The sequence below is a fragment of the Micromesistius poutassou genome (genome assembly GCF_964030765.1).
Source record: "Micromesistius poutassou genome assembly, chromosome: 4".
Taxonomy (NCBI): domain Eukaryota; kingdom Metazoa; phylum Chordata; class Actinopteri; order Gadiformes; family Gadidae; genus Micromesistius; species Micromesistius poutassou.
The window spans coordinates 11,727,268-11,746,624 of record NC_140274.1 but is presented as its reverse complement, the minus strand read 5'-3'; the positions used below and the strand labels follow the sequence as shown (position 1 = coordinate 11,746,624).

The window sequence follows — 19,357 nt, the reverse complement described above, 5'->3', positions numbered from 1 at the left end:
TGTCAAAGGACACGGACCACAAACACAGCCTTATCCTGAAGCCCAAAGTCATTAGGGCCTTAAATACATTATATATATATATATATATATATATATATATATATATATATATATATATATATATATATATATATATATATATATATGTATTTAATAATATATATATATATATACATATATATATATATATATATATATAGAGAGAGAGAGAGAGAGAAATTACGGTTGCAGGTTCATATGTTATAAAGTGATTGCCAGTATATCACTATTCCATTTTCAGTGAGGATCCAACCTTATGTCACACGAGAATTCACACTTTATTTTCACATGTCTGGAGTAGATCAAAGAACCAAAAAAATAGGACAAATAAACCGTGAACATAGTCTCAATAAATAATCCAGCCCATTTACAAAAAATTACAAAATTATGAAGTAGCCTTACCTGCCCGATCAATTCCCGCCCAAATATCATTACATTGATTACCCATCAAAGTACATCATTGCTCATTTCTTTCTCTCTCTCTCTCTCTCTCTCTCTCTCTCTCTCTCTCTCTCTCTCTCTCTCTCTCTCTCTCTCTCTCTCTCTCTCTCTCTCTCTCTCTCTCTCTCTCTCTCTCTCTCTCTCTCAGTAAACAGTGGTCAAGCGAACACAAACAAGAAGAAGAGGGTGAATGACCTAGCCCACTGATTGGTAACACACTGCCTGTCCTTAGCTTTTCAGTTACTTCTCTCACTGAGCGGCACCATGAAGACCAGGCTGCTTCTTTTAAGTCTGATAGTAGTTGCGCAGGCTGCTGAAGGTAAGATCCACCTATTTAAATACCAAATCTATTGACCAAAGAGGTAATTTATGTTATGGGGGGAGAATTTATAATGGCGATTGTAGATACAGGCCAATCAGCAGGAGACTGGGGGAAGCCTCTGTATAAACATAATCTCTCTACTTTGGTTTACATATAATTCATTTGAATAAAATAGACCAATCTATGAGGCTTTTCATGTTATTGAAGTATTAAATCACAAGAGTTGGCCAGGGCCTGTTTAATTCCACCCAAGGCCCTACCAGCGGTATGTGAGTTGTTCATGGTTCTTGTTTTATCACTCAACCTCAAGAGTCGTGCATGGGCCGCTGTGAGAAGGGCTTTGACTCCCTAAGGGACTGTCAGTGTGACTCTATGTGTAAATACTACAAGAGCTGCTGCTCTGACTATGAGACCACCTGCGGCATGATTAGTAAGTAACCCCCAAATCAGCCCTTAAAGTCGCAAAAGGTCCCAGGCGTGAGCTAAGCCACTGGCCCGCTTCTTCCACTGACATCCCCCTCTGAAACGCTCTTCCCCCCGCAGCGCGCGGGGACACTTTCTTCATTGCGGAGGACGACGACGATGACTATTCCCCCGGCGACGGCCCTCCCATGGCGAGTCCGTTGCCCAAAGCTGCCCCAGATGTGTTTGATGAGGTCGACACAGCCCCTCGGGGGTCTCTGCCAACAGAGGACGCCCTGATCCGACGGCTTTTTCCGACCGGCAGCCCTGCTCCGACCCGGGGCCCTGCTCCGACCCGGGGCTCTGCTCCTACCCGGGGCTCTGCTCCGACCCGGGGCCCTGCTCCGACCCGGGGCCCTGCTCCGACCCGGGGCCCTGCTCCTACCCGGGGCCCTGCTCCGACCGGACGTCCTTTTGGGACCAGACGCCCGATTCCCACAAGGCGCCCTATTCCAACGCCAGTAGACCCGGGGGCTGACATCATCACAACAGTGGCCCCCACACCGGCAAACACCACGCAGGCGGCCACCACGCCGGAGCCTGACCCCGATGCTGAGGTGTGCAGCGGGAGGCCCTTCGACTCCTTTACACAGCTGAAGAACGGCTCCATCTATGCATTCAGAGGTACACGGGTCGGAACGTCAGATATGGGCTTGTGTCAGCGACGTCTCTATATTCGTCTGTTGAATTTGGGCGGCTTACTTTGTGTGTGTGTCTGTTTGTCTGTGTCTGTGTCTGTGTCTGTGTCTGTGTCTGTGTGTGTGTGGGTTCTAGGGGAGTATTTCTTTGAACTGGACCAGAAAGCAGTGCTGCCTGGCTATCCCAAACTGATCAAGGACGTGTGGGGCATCAGTGGTCCTATAGATGCTGCCTTCACACGGGTCAACTGTCAGGGCAAGACATACATGTTCAAGGTACGATGACAGGCTTTAAGGACGTCTTCGGAGAAATCACTGTCCAGGGAGTTGAGATTCCCCGTGTTTTTAACTGCGTCCCAATCCCCTCCTCACTACAGGGACGCCGGTACTGGAGGTTTGAAGACGGCGTGCTGGACGAGGGCTATCCTAGAGAGATAAGCGTTGGGTTTGACAAGATCCCCGATTATGTGGACGCGGCCTTCGCTCTCCCCTCCCCCGCTCACCACGAGAAGGAGAAGGTCTTCTTCTTCAGAGGTAAGAAAACCAAACAAAGCCCTGCCTATGATTTCTACCCTGACCACTCTTAGTGTGTCGGTCCCTACTCGAGGGATCACATGCACATCACAAGACACTTTGATTCGATTTGAGTGGCGTGTCTTATTTCCGGCCACTCCAACAGGGGACGAGTATTTTGTGCACGAGTTTGTGCACGAGCCCTCGCACGAGGAGTGTGTGGCCATGTCCATGAGCTCTCCCTCGACGCTGTTCAGACGCTACACGGACATGTACCGCCAATACTATGACATCTTCTCCACCGGGACCTTCTCTGACGGTATGTCACTCCTGTAACAAACACAGGTTTGTATTTGAGGCAACAATGGTTTGATGCTCTTCCTTCATCATCCCCATCCCAATCACAATTGCGTGTATATATCCACATTCAAACTCTCATGTTCATATCCTAACATCCTCTTGTTCATATCCTCCCAACCTCATATCCTAACATCTTCATTGTTCATATCCTCCCAACCTCACATCCTAACATCCTCTTGTTCATATCCTCCCAACCTCACATCCTAACATCCTCATTGTTCATATCCTCCCAACCTCACATCCTAACATCCTCATTGGTCATATCCCCTCCCCCCTCCCCTTTCAGGTCTCCACCACCACAGCGGCCATCATTTCATCAACAAGGACTGGAAGGGAGTCAAGTCCCCGGTGGACGCGGTGCTGACGGGAAGGATCTACGTGAGCAAACAGAGGGTCGCCCAGCCCCCCAGCATCTCCAGGCAGGACTGGGAGCAGCAGCAACGCTACGACCAGCAGTACGGCCAGCAGCAGTACCAGCGGTATGACCAGCAGTACGGCCAGCAGCAGTACCAGCGGTACGACCAGCAGTATGGCCAACAGTGGGGGCGGCACCGGCAGAGCCGCTCGCCACAATGGGGCACCGCGGCGGAGCAGGGGATGGCCATGGGGCAGTGGTACGCCGAGAGGGGGATGGAGATGGGGAGAAGATTAGGGTATGCCTGGGATCAACGTTACAATCAAGACCGCCGCGATCTGGACGACTACCGCCGATACGGCAACGGCAACTACGACTCCAGATCCCAGGCCGCCAGGGACGACAGGGCCTACTGGGAGTTGATGCGCCAGAGCCTCCCGCTGCAGAACGTCTACTTCTTTAAGGGGGGTGAGTCACATCTTTCTGCAGAGACGTCAACAGTCGGGGAGGGACCCTCCTGTCTATTTTCAGTGGTGCTGAATGCACATTCATTCAACAATCCGCACTAGACATACAAAGCACAGTCTTGTGACTCAGGGTTTTGCTCCAGAATACCCCCACAAAGGCTTAGTTTCTGCATGTGTGTGTGTGTGAGTGTGTGTATGAACATGGTTGTTTCCTCTGTGGTCCATAGATAAATACTACAGAGTGAACCTGAAGACCAAGAGAGTGGACCCCGCCAACCCTCCCTATCCCCGGTCCATCGCCAAGTACTGGCTGGGCTGCTCGGACACGACCGGCGAAGAGAAGTAAGAGGTGCTCCTGTTCTTCCAGAACACAAACGTGGACGAGGAATACGGATCAGTTTGATTTGTGTTTCTCGATTTTCTCCATTTGTCTCTGGTATGCCGTTGTAAACTAATCAAATGTTAAGAAGACCATTGTTAACTCTTTTTTGTCTATAACTCTTTGATTGAAGGTTTGGTTGATGTATTATTTCCTATAGCATCTCTTGACTGGTCGAGATTAATTATTATTTCTCTTAATGCCAAAACACTACTGAAGTTTGCAAATTTCAAAATTTTGTTATACACATGATAATTGTATTAATATATTCTTCTGAATAAACACAAATCACAGTTGTGAATTTATTTCAACTGTGCTTTTTCAAAACCTTATTGCAACCCCTAAATAGCAGCTAGTCAATATGAGCCAATACTGGAGATCACTGACAGTACACCTTCTGCTTTGCACCTCTGTTAGTGGGCCGTGTCAAGGCAAGTACAGCTTGTTGCTTCTGCTAATTCTGACTGTGTACCTCATTTCCCCAGGTCACTCAGTTGACCCCCTTTCAATAACATTAAATGTCCTCTGATTGTTTAACTCAACACAGACACACAGACACACACACACACACACACACACACACACACACACACACACACACACACACACACACACACACAGGGTAGAGTCCAGGCTGAGATACACATACAACAGCGACCGGGTAGCAGATTACGGTTTGGTGCTTAGCTTGATGATACAAAGTAAATAAGGTCACATACAAGGGATTTAAACAGGAAAAAAACACAAAAACTCTTAATCTCTTTACTCTAAAGAACTGTAGCACTAAGCCTAGGTACATTTTTACTCCACTCTAATAGTGACCATATTTGTAACACAAAAGCCATTCCTGGTAATGCGTTAGTCATGTTATGTCTGCAGAGGGGGTTTCAGATAAGGCTGGGGTATGACATCATGGCTCCTCACTCCATACTACATTGTTCACCAGGGTGTGTGAGGGAATGAGTTGGCTGAACAATGCTTTGAGGTGGTCCAAAACAAACACTGCGCCAACGCCTTTTATTTACCATTTCAAGTGATTGCATGGATACAGTACATTATAATCTTTGTAGCAAAGATTTATTTATATAACGACAATACGGCATATTTATTTATTCAGCCCATCGCATCATAGTTATGGTCTTAAAGGTCTCTGACATTCATAGTCCGTCCATGTGCAGAGGTAGTGTTGTCGCACACAGAGAAGCCTTTAAGGACGTAGAAGCCTGTATATGGTACGTGAGGAGTAGCTGAGGCGGATCGATAAGCTTGTTTACATGACAGCATGCCACTCATACGAGGGTTCCACCAAGACGTTTTCATAGTTGGGCTCTTCCCTCTCGTCTGTCTCCGTGGCACCATTAGCATTAGCAATGACCTCCACACTGCGCCCAGGGTCCGTCACCAGCTCGCCGACGCGCTCATAAACGTCAGCTGACTCCACCCCGGGCCTCACCTCTGACCCCGAGTCAGTTGAACCCGTCTCTGGCACGCTCCCCAGCGCGGCCAGCAGCGGCCTCGCCTGCGTGTCGCACTCTGGAGCGAGGGAGTCGTACGCATTAGCATCCACAGCAGCCACGGCCGAGTTTGACAAACTCAGCTTCTTCCTGCTCGGCTTGGCCACTCTCTTGCCGCCGCCACTGCCGCCGCTGCTGCCGCCACTGCTGCCGCCGCCGGCCGGTCCGCCCTGCTCCCACACGCTGGCCCGGAGGCCCAGCTTCCTCCTGGGTGGTTTGCTGACCCCCTCGGCGCTCCGCACCTTGGGCCTGGCCTTGCTTTCGTGCTCCTTGTGTCTCTGGAGGCTGCCCAGGCGCCGCAGCACGGCCTGCACGGGGCCCTCGGAGACGGGGGGCCCCCCCACCGCCTGGCCCACGGTCACGTACACCGTGGTGACCTTATCGGGCGCCGCCGGCTGGCGGTCAGAAGAAGGGGACTCTGCAGCCTGGGCTCCCATCCCGGGAGAGGTGGTGGCGGCGGCGTAGGCCCCGCTACGTCTCCTCCCTGATGTCCCGGGGACCTGCAGGTGGGTCCTCCTCTCGGGGTCTTGCTCCTCCCCCTCGTTGTCGGAACCCCGGTCTTCCCCTCCTCCCCCGCCCGCCCGGTCTTCACCCTCTCCCCCCTGAGGGACGCCATCCTCCTCGCCCGTTCTCGCCGCGCTCCCTCCCTGAAGGCTGAGGGTGGACAGCATCAGAGCACCCCAGGGTGACTTGGGGGCTTTGCTGCGCGGGGGTCCCGGTGCGGGGGCGGCAGTGAAGCGGGTGCCCTCGGCGAAGGAGACTGAGGGCCGCTTGGACTTGGCGATGCTGGAGGTGCGGGGGATGGAGAAGCCCAGGGCCATGTCCTCGCTGGAGAAGCCAGAGGGGTCCAGGAACATGTTGCACTTGGAGCTCATCTCTTGGAAGTTCCCGTCCGACATGTCTCTGTCATCTGTACAAAAGAGCATGAAGGAGAACACTGTGATGTTAGCCGAAGAAAATCCATCGTGTATAGAAACCTGTTAGGTGAAAAGGAACCGGTTGAAAGCTTCTGAATGGCAGCAAATCTGCCACAGAGAACCAGAAGCTTGGAACTGTGTTGTTTGTTTTTTTGGGTGAAGAATGGCTGGTGAGAGGTGAGAGCGTACTACTCACCCTCCCTCGGCGGAACACAGTACAGGGCCTCTCCCTCCTCCTCCTCACTGTCGAAGGACGAGCCCTCGCTGACCCAGCCACAGGACGGGGGCTCGATGAAGCTGTGATTAAAGGTCTGCTCGGGGTCATGGTGAGACACTGTGTTGGGTGGGGAGAGGCGGGAACGGTTATAAATCAGATGGTGCCTCTACCACTTTATAGCTTACTATGGAAGCAGGAAACAGAAGCATTTCGGTACATTCCATACTGAACATCAGTGTCAACCTTCGAGATGGTATCATTATGTTGACACTGTATACAGGTTGTGCCAGACTGACCTGTGACACGAGGCAAGCCAGAGGTCCAGGCAGAGATGCAGGGCAGTGACGCACTGATGTTTGCCAGGACATTGAAGACGTGGTATTTCATCCGAACTAATGCACTACCATCACCGACTGACACCCTAAAGAGAACAGGCAAGAAGAGAGGTGTGGATGTTCTGATGATCATTCTCTTGGTGAAACCCTTGGTAGTGGTATGTCACTATCAAAGGTTAACGTTTAATTCATGTTATTTATTAATCTAGAGACCTGTCTTTGGCCTCTGCAGAGCCTCCTCCACAACACACACAGCAGCAGAGAACCACCAGCAGCAGCACGAATAAAGGAACCAGAATACCTGCAAGCAGAGCCCCGAGGCCACCTAGTTGCCCAGGAGAGAGAGGGAAGAAACACTTGAGGCAATGGGGCTAAACACACACTGTCAACGGGCAAACGGATGGATGGATGGATGGATAGATGGATTGATAGCAGGAAAGAGGGACGAATGGGTGGTCAGGGATTGACGGATAGATGGGGATAGATGGCACGGTGGATGGAGGGATGGCTAAGTGGATGGATGGATAGATGATCCAATGAATGGATAGATTGATGGACACAAGGATGAACAGATGATTTGGGGGTGTATGGACACGTGGGTGGACAAATAGATAGAAGAATGGATGAATGGACATGATGGATGGAAGGACAGATGTCCATCCGTACTGAATGGATGGACAGATGCCTAAATGGATGGACAGATGGATGGACAGAAGGACCACTATGAACGTACTGCTGGGGCAGGCCCCGCTGGCGGGATGACAGTCGACGCCCTCTCCACAGTCACAGCCAGATGAGCAGTTGAGTCCGTACAGGGAGGCAGGGCAGGTGCTGTTACAACTATCAGAATGAGGACGTATTTATAACACCTGGCTAAACACGTATCTACAACACCTGGCTAAAGATGTATTTACAACACCTAGCTAAACATGTACGTACAACCACTAACTAAACATGTTTTTACTACATTTCTACCTGTACTTTACCAAAAACAAAAACAAAATTGCTGCACATATATATATATTTAAAATAAAACAATTATATATTATTTATTTTATTCTTCTTTATTTGAAGGATAGCCCCTTGAGATGTATCATCTCATTTTCGAGGGGGTCCTTATTATATATTTTATTTTTATATTATTCAACAGTAGAGGACACGGATTCTGGTTTTCTGTGTCAAAAAAATGTTAGTATAAATAGAAGAAATAGTGGAAGCACTGTTTGTTTTAGTATAATTGATAACATTTCCTCTCCGAGCACTCGCCTCTCTCCCATAAAGCCTGGCTCACAGACACATCTTCCTGTCACATGGTGGCAGTTACCATGGAAACAGGGGCTACAGAGGAAGCGGCAGGCGTCTCCATACGTCCTGTCAGAGCAGGCCTCATCACACCTTGTAAGAAAAAACACAAGGACTTACAATTACTATCGGCAGTGGTATTGGCATACACTGCAGCAGGCTACTCATTTCAAAGTATATGAATGTACCTTATCTTAACCTAAAACATCCACACACACACACACACACACACACACACACACACACACACACACACACACTCTGTTGACTGTACTTCTTCAGAGAAACACACCGGATGATTCACTCAAGTTACGACCTGTAATTGCGTATATTGGTTTGCTCTGAACCTCTAAGCACTCAGTAAATTCCATAGCATGTATTTTGATTTGTATGATTTGATGACTATGTGGGTCACGTGGGACAGTGAGACAGTGCCCTACTAGCGTACATGCACCTCCAGACACACACAGGGGTCACGCGCACGCACACAGCACCTGGGGCCCCTCCATCCAGAATCACATTGAGCGCATCTCCCTGTTCTGGGGTGACAGGCTTCAGCTTCCCTGCAGCGGGGGCACATCTCCTGGCAACCGCTGCCGTGGTAACCGGCCGGACAGGACCGGTCGCACCGCGTGCCGTTCCAGCCAGGCTCGCAGGCCGCACATGCTCCGTCCGTGGCGCTGCACGGCTGGCCCTCTCTGCAGTACCCACAGCTGGGGGCGGGAGAACGGAGCCGTAGTTGGTGCACAGCATCATGGGACAATAAAGGAATATGTTTCTGAGCCTGATATAGCCTAATGTATTACAGTGAAATATTACAGGTACGATGCAGTATAAAAACAGGCAGGAGCCTGTTATATGGAAGACGCTGTTTAAGGAATATAACATGGCACACTAAATATATATATATATATATAAAATATATAATATATATAATATAATAATAATATACATAAAAGCAGTCCTCTGTTCTGTGACGCTTGAGCCCACAGCCATCTACCTCATTCTACAGCCGCTGCCGTACGTCCCGGCCTCGCAGGGCTGGCTACAGCGGGGCCCCTTGTGGCCCGGCCGGCACAGGCAGGCCCCGTGCTGCGGCTCGCAGCGCCCGTGGTCCGGGTCGCAGGAGCAGCTCTGGTCACAGCTGGCGCCCCACCAGTCTTGGCGGCACTCGCACTTCCCGGTGCGCTGTTGGCACGGCGACAGGTGGCAGTTGCACGACAGGCCGCACGCCTGGCCCCAGTGGCCCCTCCGGCACTGGCAGCTGCCGCTGAGCTGGTCGCAGGCGGGCCCCTCGGCGCCGCCCCCCGAGCACTGGCAGGCCCGGGTGCAGGACGGCGTCCACCAGCCCTCGTCGCAGGTGCAGTTGCCCCGCGTGGGGTGGCAGCGGCCGTGGCGCCCGCAGCGGCAGGCGTACTGGCACAGCGGCCCCCAGCGGTTGGGGTTGCAGGTGCACTCGCCGGTCACGGGGTGACAGAGGCCGTGCACGTGGCACGGGCACGCCCTGCGACAGTCGGGCCCCCAGAACTCAGCAGGGCATCCTGCAAAAGGGGGGAGACACGGACAGAAGGGTCAGAGGACGACCCCAAAGGGAAGCCTGTCTGTTGTGGGTGTGGTTGGGGTTAGCTTTGGGAAAGATCTCTGAATGTAGATGAGGGGGGAGCACAGAGCAAGAGCGAGGAGGACCGAGACACGAGTCTGAGGGGGCTTCCAACTCACGTGTTTTACACTGAGCTCCAAAGTATCCTGGAGGGCAGCTGCACACACCTGGATACACACACACCTCATCCCCTCGGCAGGAATGCTCGCCCTCGCACACAGCTGGGGAAGTACACACACACACACACCCAAGCAGACACACACATACGCACACACACTCACAGAAGAGAGAATGCGTTGAACGTTTAAAAGGCGATCAGTTTATTGTAGATGTACTTTCCACTGTTAAAGTAAAACTCACGCTGAGTGCATTCCTGTCCCTCTTGCCTCCATCCAGTACAACACACGGCAGTGGATGGAAGTCTGGAGATTCAGGGAGACCCACACAGAACACACACACACAAAGTCAAGCCATTGTATTTGTACAGCCCTTAAATCAGAGTTACAGTCTCAGAGAGCGTTACAGGCCGTATTGTACGACACCCCCTAACTCTAGCCCCCTCAAACAGCAAAGACCTTCACACACAAGTCATACTGTAGTAGTTCAGTGAGAAGTTCACTTGAGCACCGCCACTAGAGAAACGTGAAGTCGGGACATGTTACCTGGGGTGGTGGCAGACGTTCCTCCCGTCGGGATCCAAGGGCTGCGTGGAGCAGAGCGGAGAGAGCAGCAGAATCACTTCCAGGAGGATCTTCATCTCCACGCCGCTCCGCGAGGTCTGAAGGTCTAGTGAGGCGTATCCACCTGGCCTATGTCCCGTCTGACGGACTCAGTGGCGCCCACGTCTCTCCCCTTCTGGCGTCCTACCTGTTGAGAGGGGGGGTGGGGGGTGGGCGATGGGACACTTCTCTCTGTCCAGATCCCTGCTCTCTCTTTTGTTAAGTTTTGGTTTTTCTTTAGTCTCGTTTCTGTCTTTCTCTCTCTGGGTTTGCAGCAGGCGGTGTCTTGTGGCCTCTGAGCCGTCCATCCCCCCCTGAGTTTCCTTTTCCCATTTCCCGTGGAAGTCAGGGTCACTTCCTTCTATTCTAGTCGAGCGAGGAGCTTTTTAAAGATGGACACGCACTGAAGCACACAAACGCACACGCGCATGCACACACGCACACACACACACACACACACACACACACACACACACGTGTATGTGGACAGATACATACAGCTCCGTTGCATATTCTGGAAGATAATACATGGAATGGAATAATCACTGGTCAAAGTAGTTGATATATAGTGAAGAAAAACCTGTCGCTTTAGTCGGCTGCTGTGTAATGCTTATTTAAGTATCATTCAATGCATTTTTGAGGTCGTATTACTGCATTTGGAAGTACTATAAGCAGAGTTATTTGAATTACTTTGGCTCTGATTTCTACTACTACTTCGTAGAATGGAGAACTGTGTCTGTGCTGTGCGTGCAGTCTATTTAAGAGAATGTGATGTTACTCTTGACTGCATAAAAACCAATAAGACAGGGAAACCTTTTTAAAAATAGCAGATACCACAAGAGTTTATTGAGGGAAGAATCCATCATAACCACATGTTTATAATAACATTCAGCTTACAAAAATATATCTGATCTGGAATATATGGCTTGTTTAAAACACTCATTCTAAACACTGATGAACTTGATTGTCTCACTTTCTCCTCTGTCAATCATGGTGTCAATAAGAGAAATACAATGAAATCCATCGTATTTGCACATTGTAGGCAAAAGGATCCAAAATATAGAGGGAAGTACATTATATTCACATATACATGAAACACTGGCTTGGATAACAATTTCATTTTTGACATCAAAGCGCTATATTTGGTATTTGTGAAGAACCGATAGACACAGAATAAACAAAGAATGGTGTCTGAAAAATAATATAGCAATTTAAATGTGTGATGAAATCAGGTTAATCATGACACAATGCCCTCTGGTAGAGACAATAAGCATAGCTTTTCCTCCTATGATAAAGATTAATTGAAAAAATACATATTTGTAAGATCTTTGGTTTGAAAAGGTAATAGAACTTAAACAAATAGTTGCACATGATTTTAAAGACAATTAAAAGTTAATGCAACACTTGTGCCACAGGATAGAATAATGTTCTGGTAATGCTAACAAAACTAATATATATTTTAAATATATATATATATGTATATGTCCCTCTTTAAAATATATCAAATAAAATCCAAATTTCCAAAAATCCATATTAAAATAATGTCATCTTGGAGATTTCTCTACACGTGTGAGCTTTTTAACAAAATGGAAATAACATTCCACTCTCACAGTATCATTTTAAAATAACCTAAACCTGACATCTTGGTACCAATCAGTAATACTTGCTAACCAGTAAAACTGGCCATATTCTGGATCAAGGCATCTATGACAGACAGAGAAAGAGCTGCAAGAAGGATAATACATGCCAGTCCTATTCCAGATCAAAACAAACCAACGCTATATGGTCAGTGTGGGTCCATACCCCCAGACCTCTCTCTCTTCTCAGCAGCGCGGCTCAAGCTCTGCGTCGTCACAGGCCTCCGTGTCACAGAGAATCTCCCAGGTGGAGGCGGAGCTACTCATGTGGGTGGGGCTTCGGTTGCTGCCGGAACGTGTCAGGAAACCAAAGCTGTGGCCATACAACAGGACTGAGGTCAGGGGCCTGCCTGGGCTCATATCACCTTCTTTATTTATCTATTTATCTGTATCTATTTGTCTTCCTACCAAGGTGTGTGTACGTGTGTGTGTTTGTGTGTGTGACAAATGCAAAAGGTTAAACAATGTAACTGTCTAAATCAACCTCAGCTGTCTCAGCTATAATGATTTTATAATGATTCATTTACATACTGTTTGTGTCTATCTATTTTCTGGATATTTTTGTTGTTTTAATCTGATTTTCTTTCATTAATATTCAACTAATAATAATCTCGGTTGCTTGCTACCCAAAATACTAAATCTCAGATTTGAGTGTAAATGCAGTCTCTACACCTCGGAGGTCGGAGAGAGGAAGGTGGAGGAAGGTGGAGGTCGTTGTACTCACAGGCTCCGAATGCGAGATTCAGCAGGTTTTTCTTCAGGGCCGTCGGTCTCGTCTGTCTCAGTCCTCCCATTCCAAGGGGCCTTCTCTTCCTCATCACTGCGAACAGAGTAGACACAAAGACAGAAAGTGTTGTCATTTCAAGGGGCCTTCTCTTCCTCATCACTGCGAACAGAGTAGACAGTAGGCAGTTGTTCTGGTCCTGTGTATTTGTGTCATCACATGTAAAAATAACAAACCATACATGGTGGAAAGCATTATATGGTTTGGCAATATAATATCCTATTAACATAAATACAAGTTAAAAAAGTGTCAAATAAAAAACAAAATGTCTCAATATATTGATTATATTATATTATTGTCACACAGTTAAGAACCCAAGTGGTCACACGGCCAACTGTTGACCAGTGTGGGGGATGCATTTGGCAATGTGTGTCTTTATTGTACTATGCCCTGAACAAATTGGATTAAAAGATTAAAATTAACTAGGTCAGATTTGGGACCTAGACTCAGCACTTATTGGCCCCAAGTTATGCATTTCACAATCAATGGACGGTGTGTGCGTGTGTGTGTGCGTGTGCGTGTGCGTGTGCGTGTGACAGAAGGAGACCTGTTGACTTGGTCCACAGGAATGCCCAGCATCTTGGCCTTGATGAGTGTCCTCTGCTTGCTGATGGTGGCGTGGAGCGCATCGACGACAAAGCTCGGGAACCTCTCGTCATTCAGGATCTCCCTGACACACACACACACACACACACACACACACACACACACACACACACACACGTTTAAAAATGACATAGTTATACAGTATTGCCCATTTCTCTGCCTGCTGCTGTTGGTTTGTTTATTGGAGGAGGGAAAGTAAACACTAATTAGAAACATCCCCCACCATAGGTTTGACAGTAAGTAGCAGGAGTGGAGCATGCAAAGTCTTTGAACCGGTCATAACAATATGTATAACAAACGTGTATCATGATATAGAAATGATAATAACACAGTGAGCAGTGTACTGCACTCTAAACACTTCTAAATTCAACTACAGTACGGCCGTGTTCCATCTGCCCTCTTCCACAGTTGTGTCGGGCCGCGGTGACGCCCAGAGACACGGTCTCACCTCTGGTAGTACTTGAGCTCCTCCTGGACCAGGAACAGGTTGGCCTTCAGCTCGTTCCTCTCAAACAGAATGTCCCGCACCTCCTTCTTGGTGAAGCAGGGCTGGTCTGCCCCCAGCGACTCTGGCTGCCCCACCGACACCTTCCGGGGGCTAGACTGATGGGGGGAGAACGACAGCCGTCAGGTCATCCCGCTGGGGTCGACATACTGTCACAAGCATCCAGTGCCCCGCTTTGGTGTATCAGACGAGGGTGAGGAACACTGGGATGGCTCTTACTGTTCTCTCATGGTCCATTAGGGACTGGTCAATGTGGACTGCTGTCTTGAATGTGAATAGTGAGGATCGAAACGAGGCCATATCAAACCTATTGTGTGACCTGGTAATAACAAAGCTGTTTGAGGCCTTGGTTTATTGCCATGGTTATCTAGTGTTTAAATGCTAGGGTCATCTTTATAAAAAGGCATGAGCTAACTGCCCCCATTTAAAACATTGTAGACTTGTATTGTTTAAGATGCTAGCATCCATTGGGCCAAAGGTTTTCAGAAATAGTTCAGTTGTAGTTGTTTTATGGCTGGACAAGCTGAAAACACAGACTCCCACTCGGAGATTAGCTGTGTCGGACTGAGCAGGAAATGAAACAAGACAGACGTGTGTGCCTCCACCCAATCTCAGGGCTCCCAACACACACACACACACACACACACACACACACACACACACACACACACACACACACACACACACACACACACACACACACACACACACACACACACACACACACACACACACACACACACACACACACACACACCTTGGCCTGGTCCAGCAGTGTCTGGATGTGCTCTATCTGCTTGTGTTTCTCCCGCAGGTCGGCCTCCATGTCCGTCTTGCGGGCCGTGGTGCTGCTCAGCTGGGCCTGCAGCACGCACTGCCGGTGGCGCAGCTCGCTGTTCATCTTCATGAAGCGCTCCAGCTGCTCCTGCAGCTACACACACACACACACACACACTTACATATATACAGTATATATATACATGCATGCAAATATATATGCATAAAAATATATTGACGTCATTGGTTATTTCCTTGTCCAATCAGGGGCCACGGACTGTTTATATCTATTTATCTGGTGATTATGGCAAATATGTCTCCTTATTTTAAATTTACTAAATTGGTTTGTTCCTTTTTCTGGGGATGGGTGAAGCGATTCATGCTTGTATGGATATTTCTATAATGACATTGTCAACAGTGAACAACCGCCGGTCAACTACTTCTGCATTTAGCTTCCCCACTGAGCTCCACTTTCCCACCAGTATGAATCCATGAAAACTATGCACCTTCTAGTCACTACCACTGGTCACATGTCTAACTCTTAGTATTGGTCATGGTGGAGTGGGGTGGAATGAATTTAGGGGATTCAGACACGGGTAAAGACTGTGAAAGCAGTAGGAGGGAGGGAAGATAAATTCAAGACAAGAACATTTATTCCTGTGAGATGGGGAAACTTTCTAGGCATCAGCATCAGAAACCACTAGCCTAGCTGTTGAAGTGCAAGAGATAAACAATCGTAAGAATTTGGTCCACAGAGAAAAGAGAAGTTTACAAGGGGATTTGAATCCCCTTGAATCCATAATGAAACAAATTAAAGGAAAATAGAAACCTTCCAGTTAGAGAAGAAATTACAACAACTAAACAATAATGCTGGCAGTGCATCGTCATAGTTTCATTAACATACATCATCACTCTAACAAAGGCATTCTTCACAAGAAAATGTCTGGAATTCTTTCAATCCATTCAACAACAATACATTGCGGGAATGTGACAGAATGTGGGAACGTGACAGAACAATAACTGAACTTGTGGTCATAAAGGGTTTGTTTAACGCTGTGCATAAACTCCACCACCTGGACTTTGGAACAAGACAAATAAATTGTGTCAGAAACCAGTTAAGGTCAAACATTGACAACCCTAGTTGTTGATACATTCTTGAAGATAAGTTACCCCAAGCTCTCCAATCAATAGTGAGAAAAAGACCAAAAAAACGCTGCTGCTTGTCTAGGTATAATAAATAACTAAAAGGGAAAGCCTACGCAGCCTTTCTGTGTCCATGGGAACAGCCTTAAGTTTATGGGGTTTCATCACAGCTTGTCCCAGGGCACAGTAGTGTGCATGTACCAAGACAGGCAAGACTTCTGGCTGTAGGAAAACAACATGTCCAAACAAACTCCAAGTGCAATCAAATGTCACTGGTGCAGTGTGTCATCGGTGACCTGCTACGTGATCAGCATGGGAGGAGAAACTGATAACAGAGATTTTGTTTTCACTATACTTTCACTATCAGATGCTTCTATCCAAAGCAATTTATAGGGAGTTCAGATAAAGAGCAGAGGTCAGGAACCTATGCTTCTAGAGTCATACTTGGCTCATTCAGTATGTGGCTGATTAACAAGGCTGAAAATATATTGGATTACCAAAGACAAATAACATTTTACACTGAATATTGTATAAAAGTCTTTCTGGGATATAAAGCTATGATCTATTTACCTCTATTAACAAAATACCATAATCAGATTAGCCAATGAAATGGCAGAAGAGAGAATACCACAATGTATTCTTTCCAGCCGAAATGGTCATGTCAAATTTGCTTGATTTAAATTATTTCCTGAATGATCATTTAAGTAAAAGTTGAATGACGATCATGCTTACTCTTCCTGCCTCACCTGGCCAAGTTAGTTTTTATCACTCTGCGTCCTTTGTCTGAACGACCCCAAAATAAGTCACCTAGGTGGCGTGTAGCATTGTCCCTTGTTAAAATGTCTTTCCAGGTAATTAATTACATTATTGATTGCTGCCAATTGAAGATGTTCAATCCCAGTTTAAAGGCAGTTAATGGCTAACATCTGAATGTTGGAAGGTTCAACATGGAATTGAACCTTGTATTTTTCAGCTGGGACATAAACACGTGTACAATTTCAATATGTATTTATCCGGGTCTGTGCATTCATACATGCATGTGTTTAACTGTGTGTCTACTTACTGCCTCCACCTCGTTGGAGATGGTGGCAATCTCCTGGACTTTGGCTCTTAACTCATCCCTCTGCTTGTCCACCACGCTCTTCAGCTTCAGCATGACCTCTCTCTCCTGGCGCTGGGCACGATCTAACACACACACACACACACACACACACACACACACACACACACACACACACACACACACACACACACATTAAGAACGTCCTGTTGCTGCTCATGGACAATCATGAAGGAGGTGTTGAAAAGAAACATGCCACCCTAAACCTGTGCTATATGACTTCTCCTGCATTCATCGCTTCTTAAACATTGTGTCCACAGGGGGGGGGGGGAAAGAAGAAGTTATTTTCTGGACAAGGGGTAACAATGACGTTCCCTTCATAGAAATAGCAACAATCAAGTTAATGCGGTATTAGCCAATCACATGTCCTCAAAAGATGGCAAAGAACCTTTCCTACAGAGCTGCAGCATAAGCACAAGGCATGGAATTGCCTCTCAGAAGAATAAGACTTATCCATGTTGCATGGCTGTAGATTATCAGGCAAATGCAAAAAAAAACAGCATTCATTTGCAAAAAAAAAAATACAAAAATAGTTTTGTATTATGATATAGTTATGAACAAATGTATAGACCGACGGACTGTGTGTATACATAACAACGGTATGCTGTTGTTGACACCAATCAATCACTATATTTCTCATATTATGTTATTGTCGAGCGTATAACTCATCCATCAGTCTATCCCCCCTGCCTCACCCTCCTGAGCATGGCTGCCCTTCAGTCTGCTCTCCAGGTCCTGCTTGTCCTCCTGGAGCAGCTGCACCTGGGCCTGGAGCTCCTCACACCTCCTCCTCCATTGGTCATCCTTCTGCTGCCACTCCTGCTCATAAAAAGGTCATAATAGCTGTTGGTCTGTACATGTTAGTGTCTAGTACTTTCCACTGAATACATAATGTCACAGTATAGCAGCAGACGTAGCCGAGGTTTGACCATGACTTTGATCACCCAAACCAAAAGACTCTCGCTAAATGACGTAGAAAGTCAACGGAAGTGGGTTTAAGCGTCTTCCTGTACACGGGCTTAACGGAAGTGAGTCTACCTGTGCATGACGCAAGTAGACACCATGTTTAGGTGTGTTGTAGCATAAAGCCCTGAGTCGGTTATAAAAACAAATACTTCTTTCAGTAGCGGTAAGAACAACAAGTAATAACATCCCCAACTCACTTGTTAGATGATTCTGCCGTGTACCAGTCTGATCTGAGGGCAGTAAACACACTGAAACATGGCCCCTTTTGACATACACCAATCATCCCATGGGGGTCTGGCTGCGTCTGTGCTTATTCCCAACCAAGCAATGGGGTTACAAAGCTACGATGCAGCTTACCCGTAGTTCATTATTGTGCTTTCCGACCTCGGTGTCCTTGGCGGTGCGTTTCTTTTGCTGCTGGAGCTGCAGCGTCTCAAACGCCTTCAGCAGCTCTTCTTTCTTCAGCTCTTCTTCCTTCAGCTTCCACGCTTGGTTGCGTGAAGCGAAGCTCTCCAGCAGCTCGAGGACTTTGACTGTTTTGGGCACCAGCCCCACGACGCTCTCTTTACCGAAGTTGTCGATGAGTTGCTCCACCTCGGAGCCGATCAGCTTGGCTATATCGTACACGTCGTCCACGGTGAGCACCGAGCAGGACCTCTGGAAAACATCCGTGGTGGTCTTGTTGTCGACTTCTGCTTCGAGGGTTTCCACGCTCTCCATTTCTGTGCGATTAAAGTCCGTGATGTTTGTAGTGTTTCCCCAGCTACGCGAGCGAGCGCCCCGACATCATTTTAGGCACCCGTTGGTCTGTAAACAGCCGCCGAACGAGGCGAGACTTGACCTCTTCCGTCCCACGTGCCTACTGGAGCATAGCAAACTGTACCAAGCAAGCACTGTACACATGAAGCAGTTACTCAACCCCCAGCGACTGTACACAGTACTATATATACACACGCATGTAGCATGAATTTAACTCCCCTGTTCCGAGTAGTTCAGTAGCAGTAATCCCACAGACTGTACTCAGTACTGTATTTTTAAGCAGTAAGGCCCCAGAGACTATTCAGTACAGTAGTGACCATAGCAGACTATGAAGTGTACTGTAGCGCTTGTTCCTGCGTGTTGAATCATTCTCCTCGCCTGACCAATAAGAGAAAGATCGCCCAACGTATTTGAGTGCATCAAAGTATTACATTTGTTAAGACACGCCTCTCGGAAGTTATCAAGCCATTTCAACCGTTG

At 47.7% G+C, this 19,357-nt stretch overlaps 3 protein-coding genes across 4 annotated transcripts; 1 reads left to right on the top strand and 2 right to left on the bottom strand.

Annotated features, from left to right (window-relative positions):
- Positions 1-668: 668 nt before the first annotated feature.
- On the top strand, positions 669-4,277 carry vtna (vitronectin a). 2 transcript variants are annotated; one of them, XM_084466772.1, is made up of 8 exons: positions 669-799; positions 1,113-1,232; positions 1,346-1,888; positions 2,039-2,178; positions 2,280-2,436; positions 2,582-2,734; positions 3,062-3,598; positions 3,825-4,277. In XM_084466772.1, exons 1-8 carry the CDS (start codon positions 745-747, stop codon positions 3,941-3,943), a joined length of 1,824 nt encoding a protein of 607 aa, XP_084322898.1. In that variant the 5' UTR covers positions 669-744; the 3' UTR covers positions 3,944-4,277. The 2 variants fall into 2 exon arrangements, with proteins under 2 accessions (XP_084322898.1, XP_084322899.1); XM_084466773.1 differs by lacking the exon at positions 1,113-1,232 and having other exon boundaries at positions 674-799.
- A 395-nt stretch (positions 4,278-4,672) lies between these two features.
- On the bottom strand, positions 4,673-10,736 carry scarf1 (scavenger receptor class F, member 1). Its single transcript, XM_084466783.1, has 11 exons — positions 10,524-10,736; positions 10,222-10,283; positions 9,981-10,082; positions 9,262-9,802; positions 8,756-8,974; positions 8,226-8,354; positions 7,693-7,799; positions 7,173-7,284; positions 6,921-7,045; positions 6,604-6,741; positions 4,673-6,400 (listed from the first exon to the last, which is right to left on the bottom strand). Exons 1-11 carry the CDS (start codon positions 10,616-10,618, stop codon positions 5,247-5,249), a joined length of 2,784 nt encoding a protein of 927 aa, XP_084322909.1. The 5' UTR covers positions 10,619-10,736; the 3' UTR covers positions 4,673-5,246.
- Positions 10,737-11,403: 667 nt separating this feature from the next.
- On the bottom strand, positions 11,404-19,235 carry rilp (Rab interacting lysosomal protein). Its single transcript, XM_084466795.1, has 8 exons — positions 18,476-19,235; positions 17,848-17,971; positions 17,096-17,217; positions 14,870-15,043; positions 14,056-14,210; positions 13,549-13,671; positions 12,942-13,037; positions 11,404-12,530 (listed from the first exon to the last, which is right to left on the bottom strand). Exons 1-8 carry the CDS (start codon positions 18,836-18,838, stop codon positions 12,404-12,406), a joined length of 1,284 nt encoding a protein of 427 aa, XP_084322921.1. The 5' UTR covers positions 18,839-19,235; the 3' UTR covers positions 11,404-12,403.
- Positions 19,236-19,357: the final 122 nt, after the last annotated feature.

What these genes read in the sequence shown, in the direction of transcription:
- vtna (XM_084466772.1), top strand. Translation starts at nt 745, where the DNA reads ATGAAGACCAGGCTGCTTCTTTTAAGTCTGATAGTAGTTGCGCAGGCT. An exon ending in GACCACCTGCGGCATGATTA is followed by an intron (nt 1,233 to 1,345) that starts GTAAGTAACCCC and finishes TTCCCCCCGCAG; the next exon opens with CGCGCGGGGACACTTTCTTC. An exon ending in CTCCATCTATGCATTCAGAG is followed by an intron (nt 1,889 to 2,038) that starts GTACACGGGTCG and finishes TGTGGGTTCTAG; the next exon opens with GGGAGTATTTCTTTGAACTG.
- scarf1 (XM_084466783.1), bottom strand. Translation starts at nt 10,618, where the DNA reads ATGAAGATCCTCCTGGAAGTGATTCTGCTGCTCTCTCCGCTCTGCTCC. An exon ending in AACGTCTGCCACCACCCCAG is followed by an intron (nt 10,284 to 10,523) that starts GTAACATGTCCC and finishes CTGAATCTCCAG; the next exon opens with ACTTCCATCCACTGCCGTGT. An exon ending in TCTGCAGAGGCCAAAGACAG is followed by an intron (nt 7,046 to 7,172) that starts GTCTCTAGATTA and finishes TGTTCTCTTTAG; the next exon opens with GGTGTCAGTCGGTGATGGTA.
- rilp (XM_084466795.1), bottom strand. Translation starts at nt 18,838, where the DNA reads ATGGAGAGCGTGGAAACCCTCGAAGCAGAAGTCGACAACAAGACCACC. An exon ending in TCTCCAACGAGGTGGAGGCA is followed by an intron (nt 15,044 to 17,095) that starts GTAAGTAGACAC and finishes GTGTGTGTGTAG; the next exon opens with CTGCAGGAGCAGCTGGAGCG. An exon ending in CCTGTGGACCAAGTCAACAG is followed by an intron (nt 13,038 to 13,548) that starts GTCTCCTTCTGT and finishes CTCTGTTCGCAG; the next exon opens with TGATGAGGAAGAGAAGGCCC.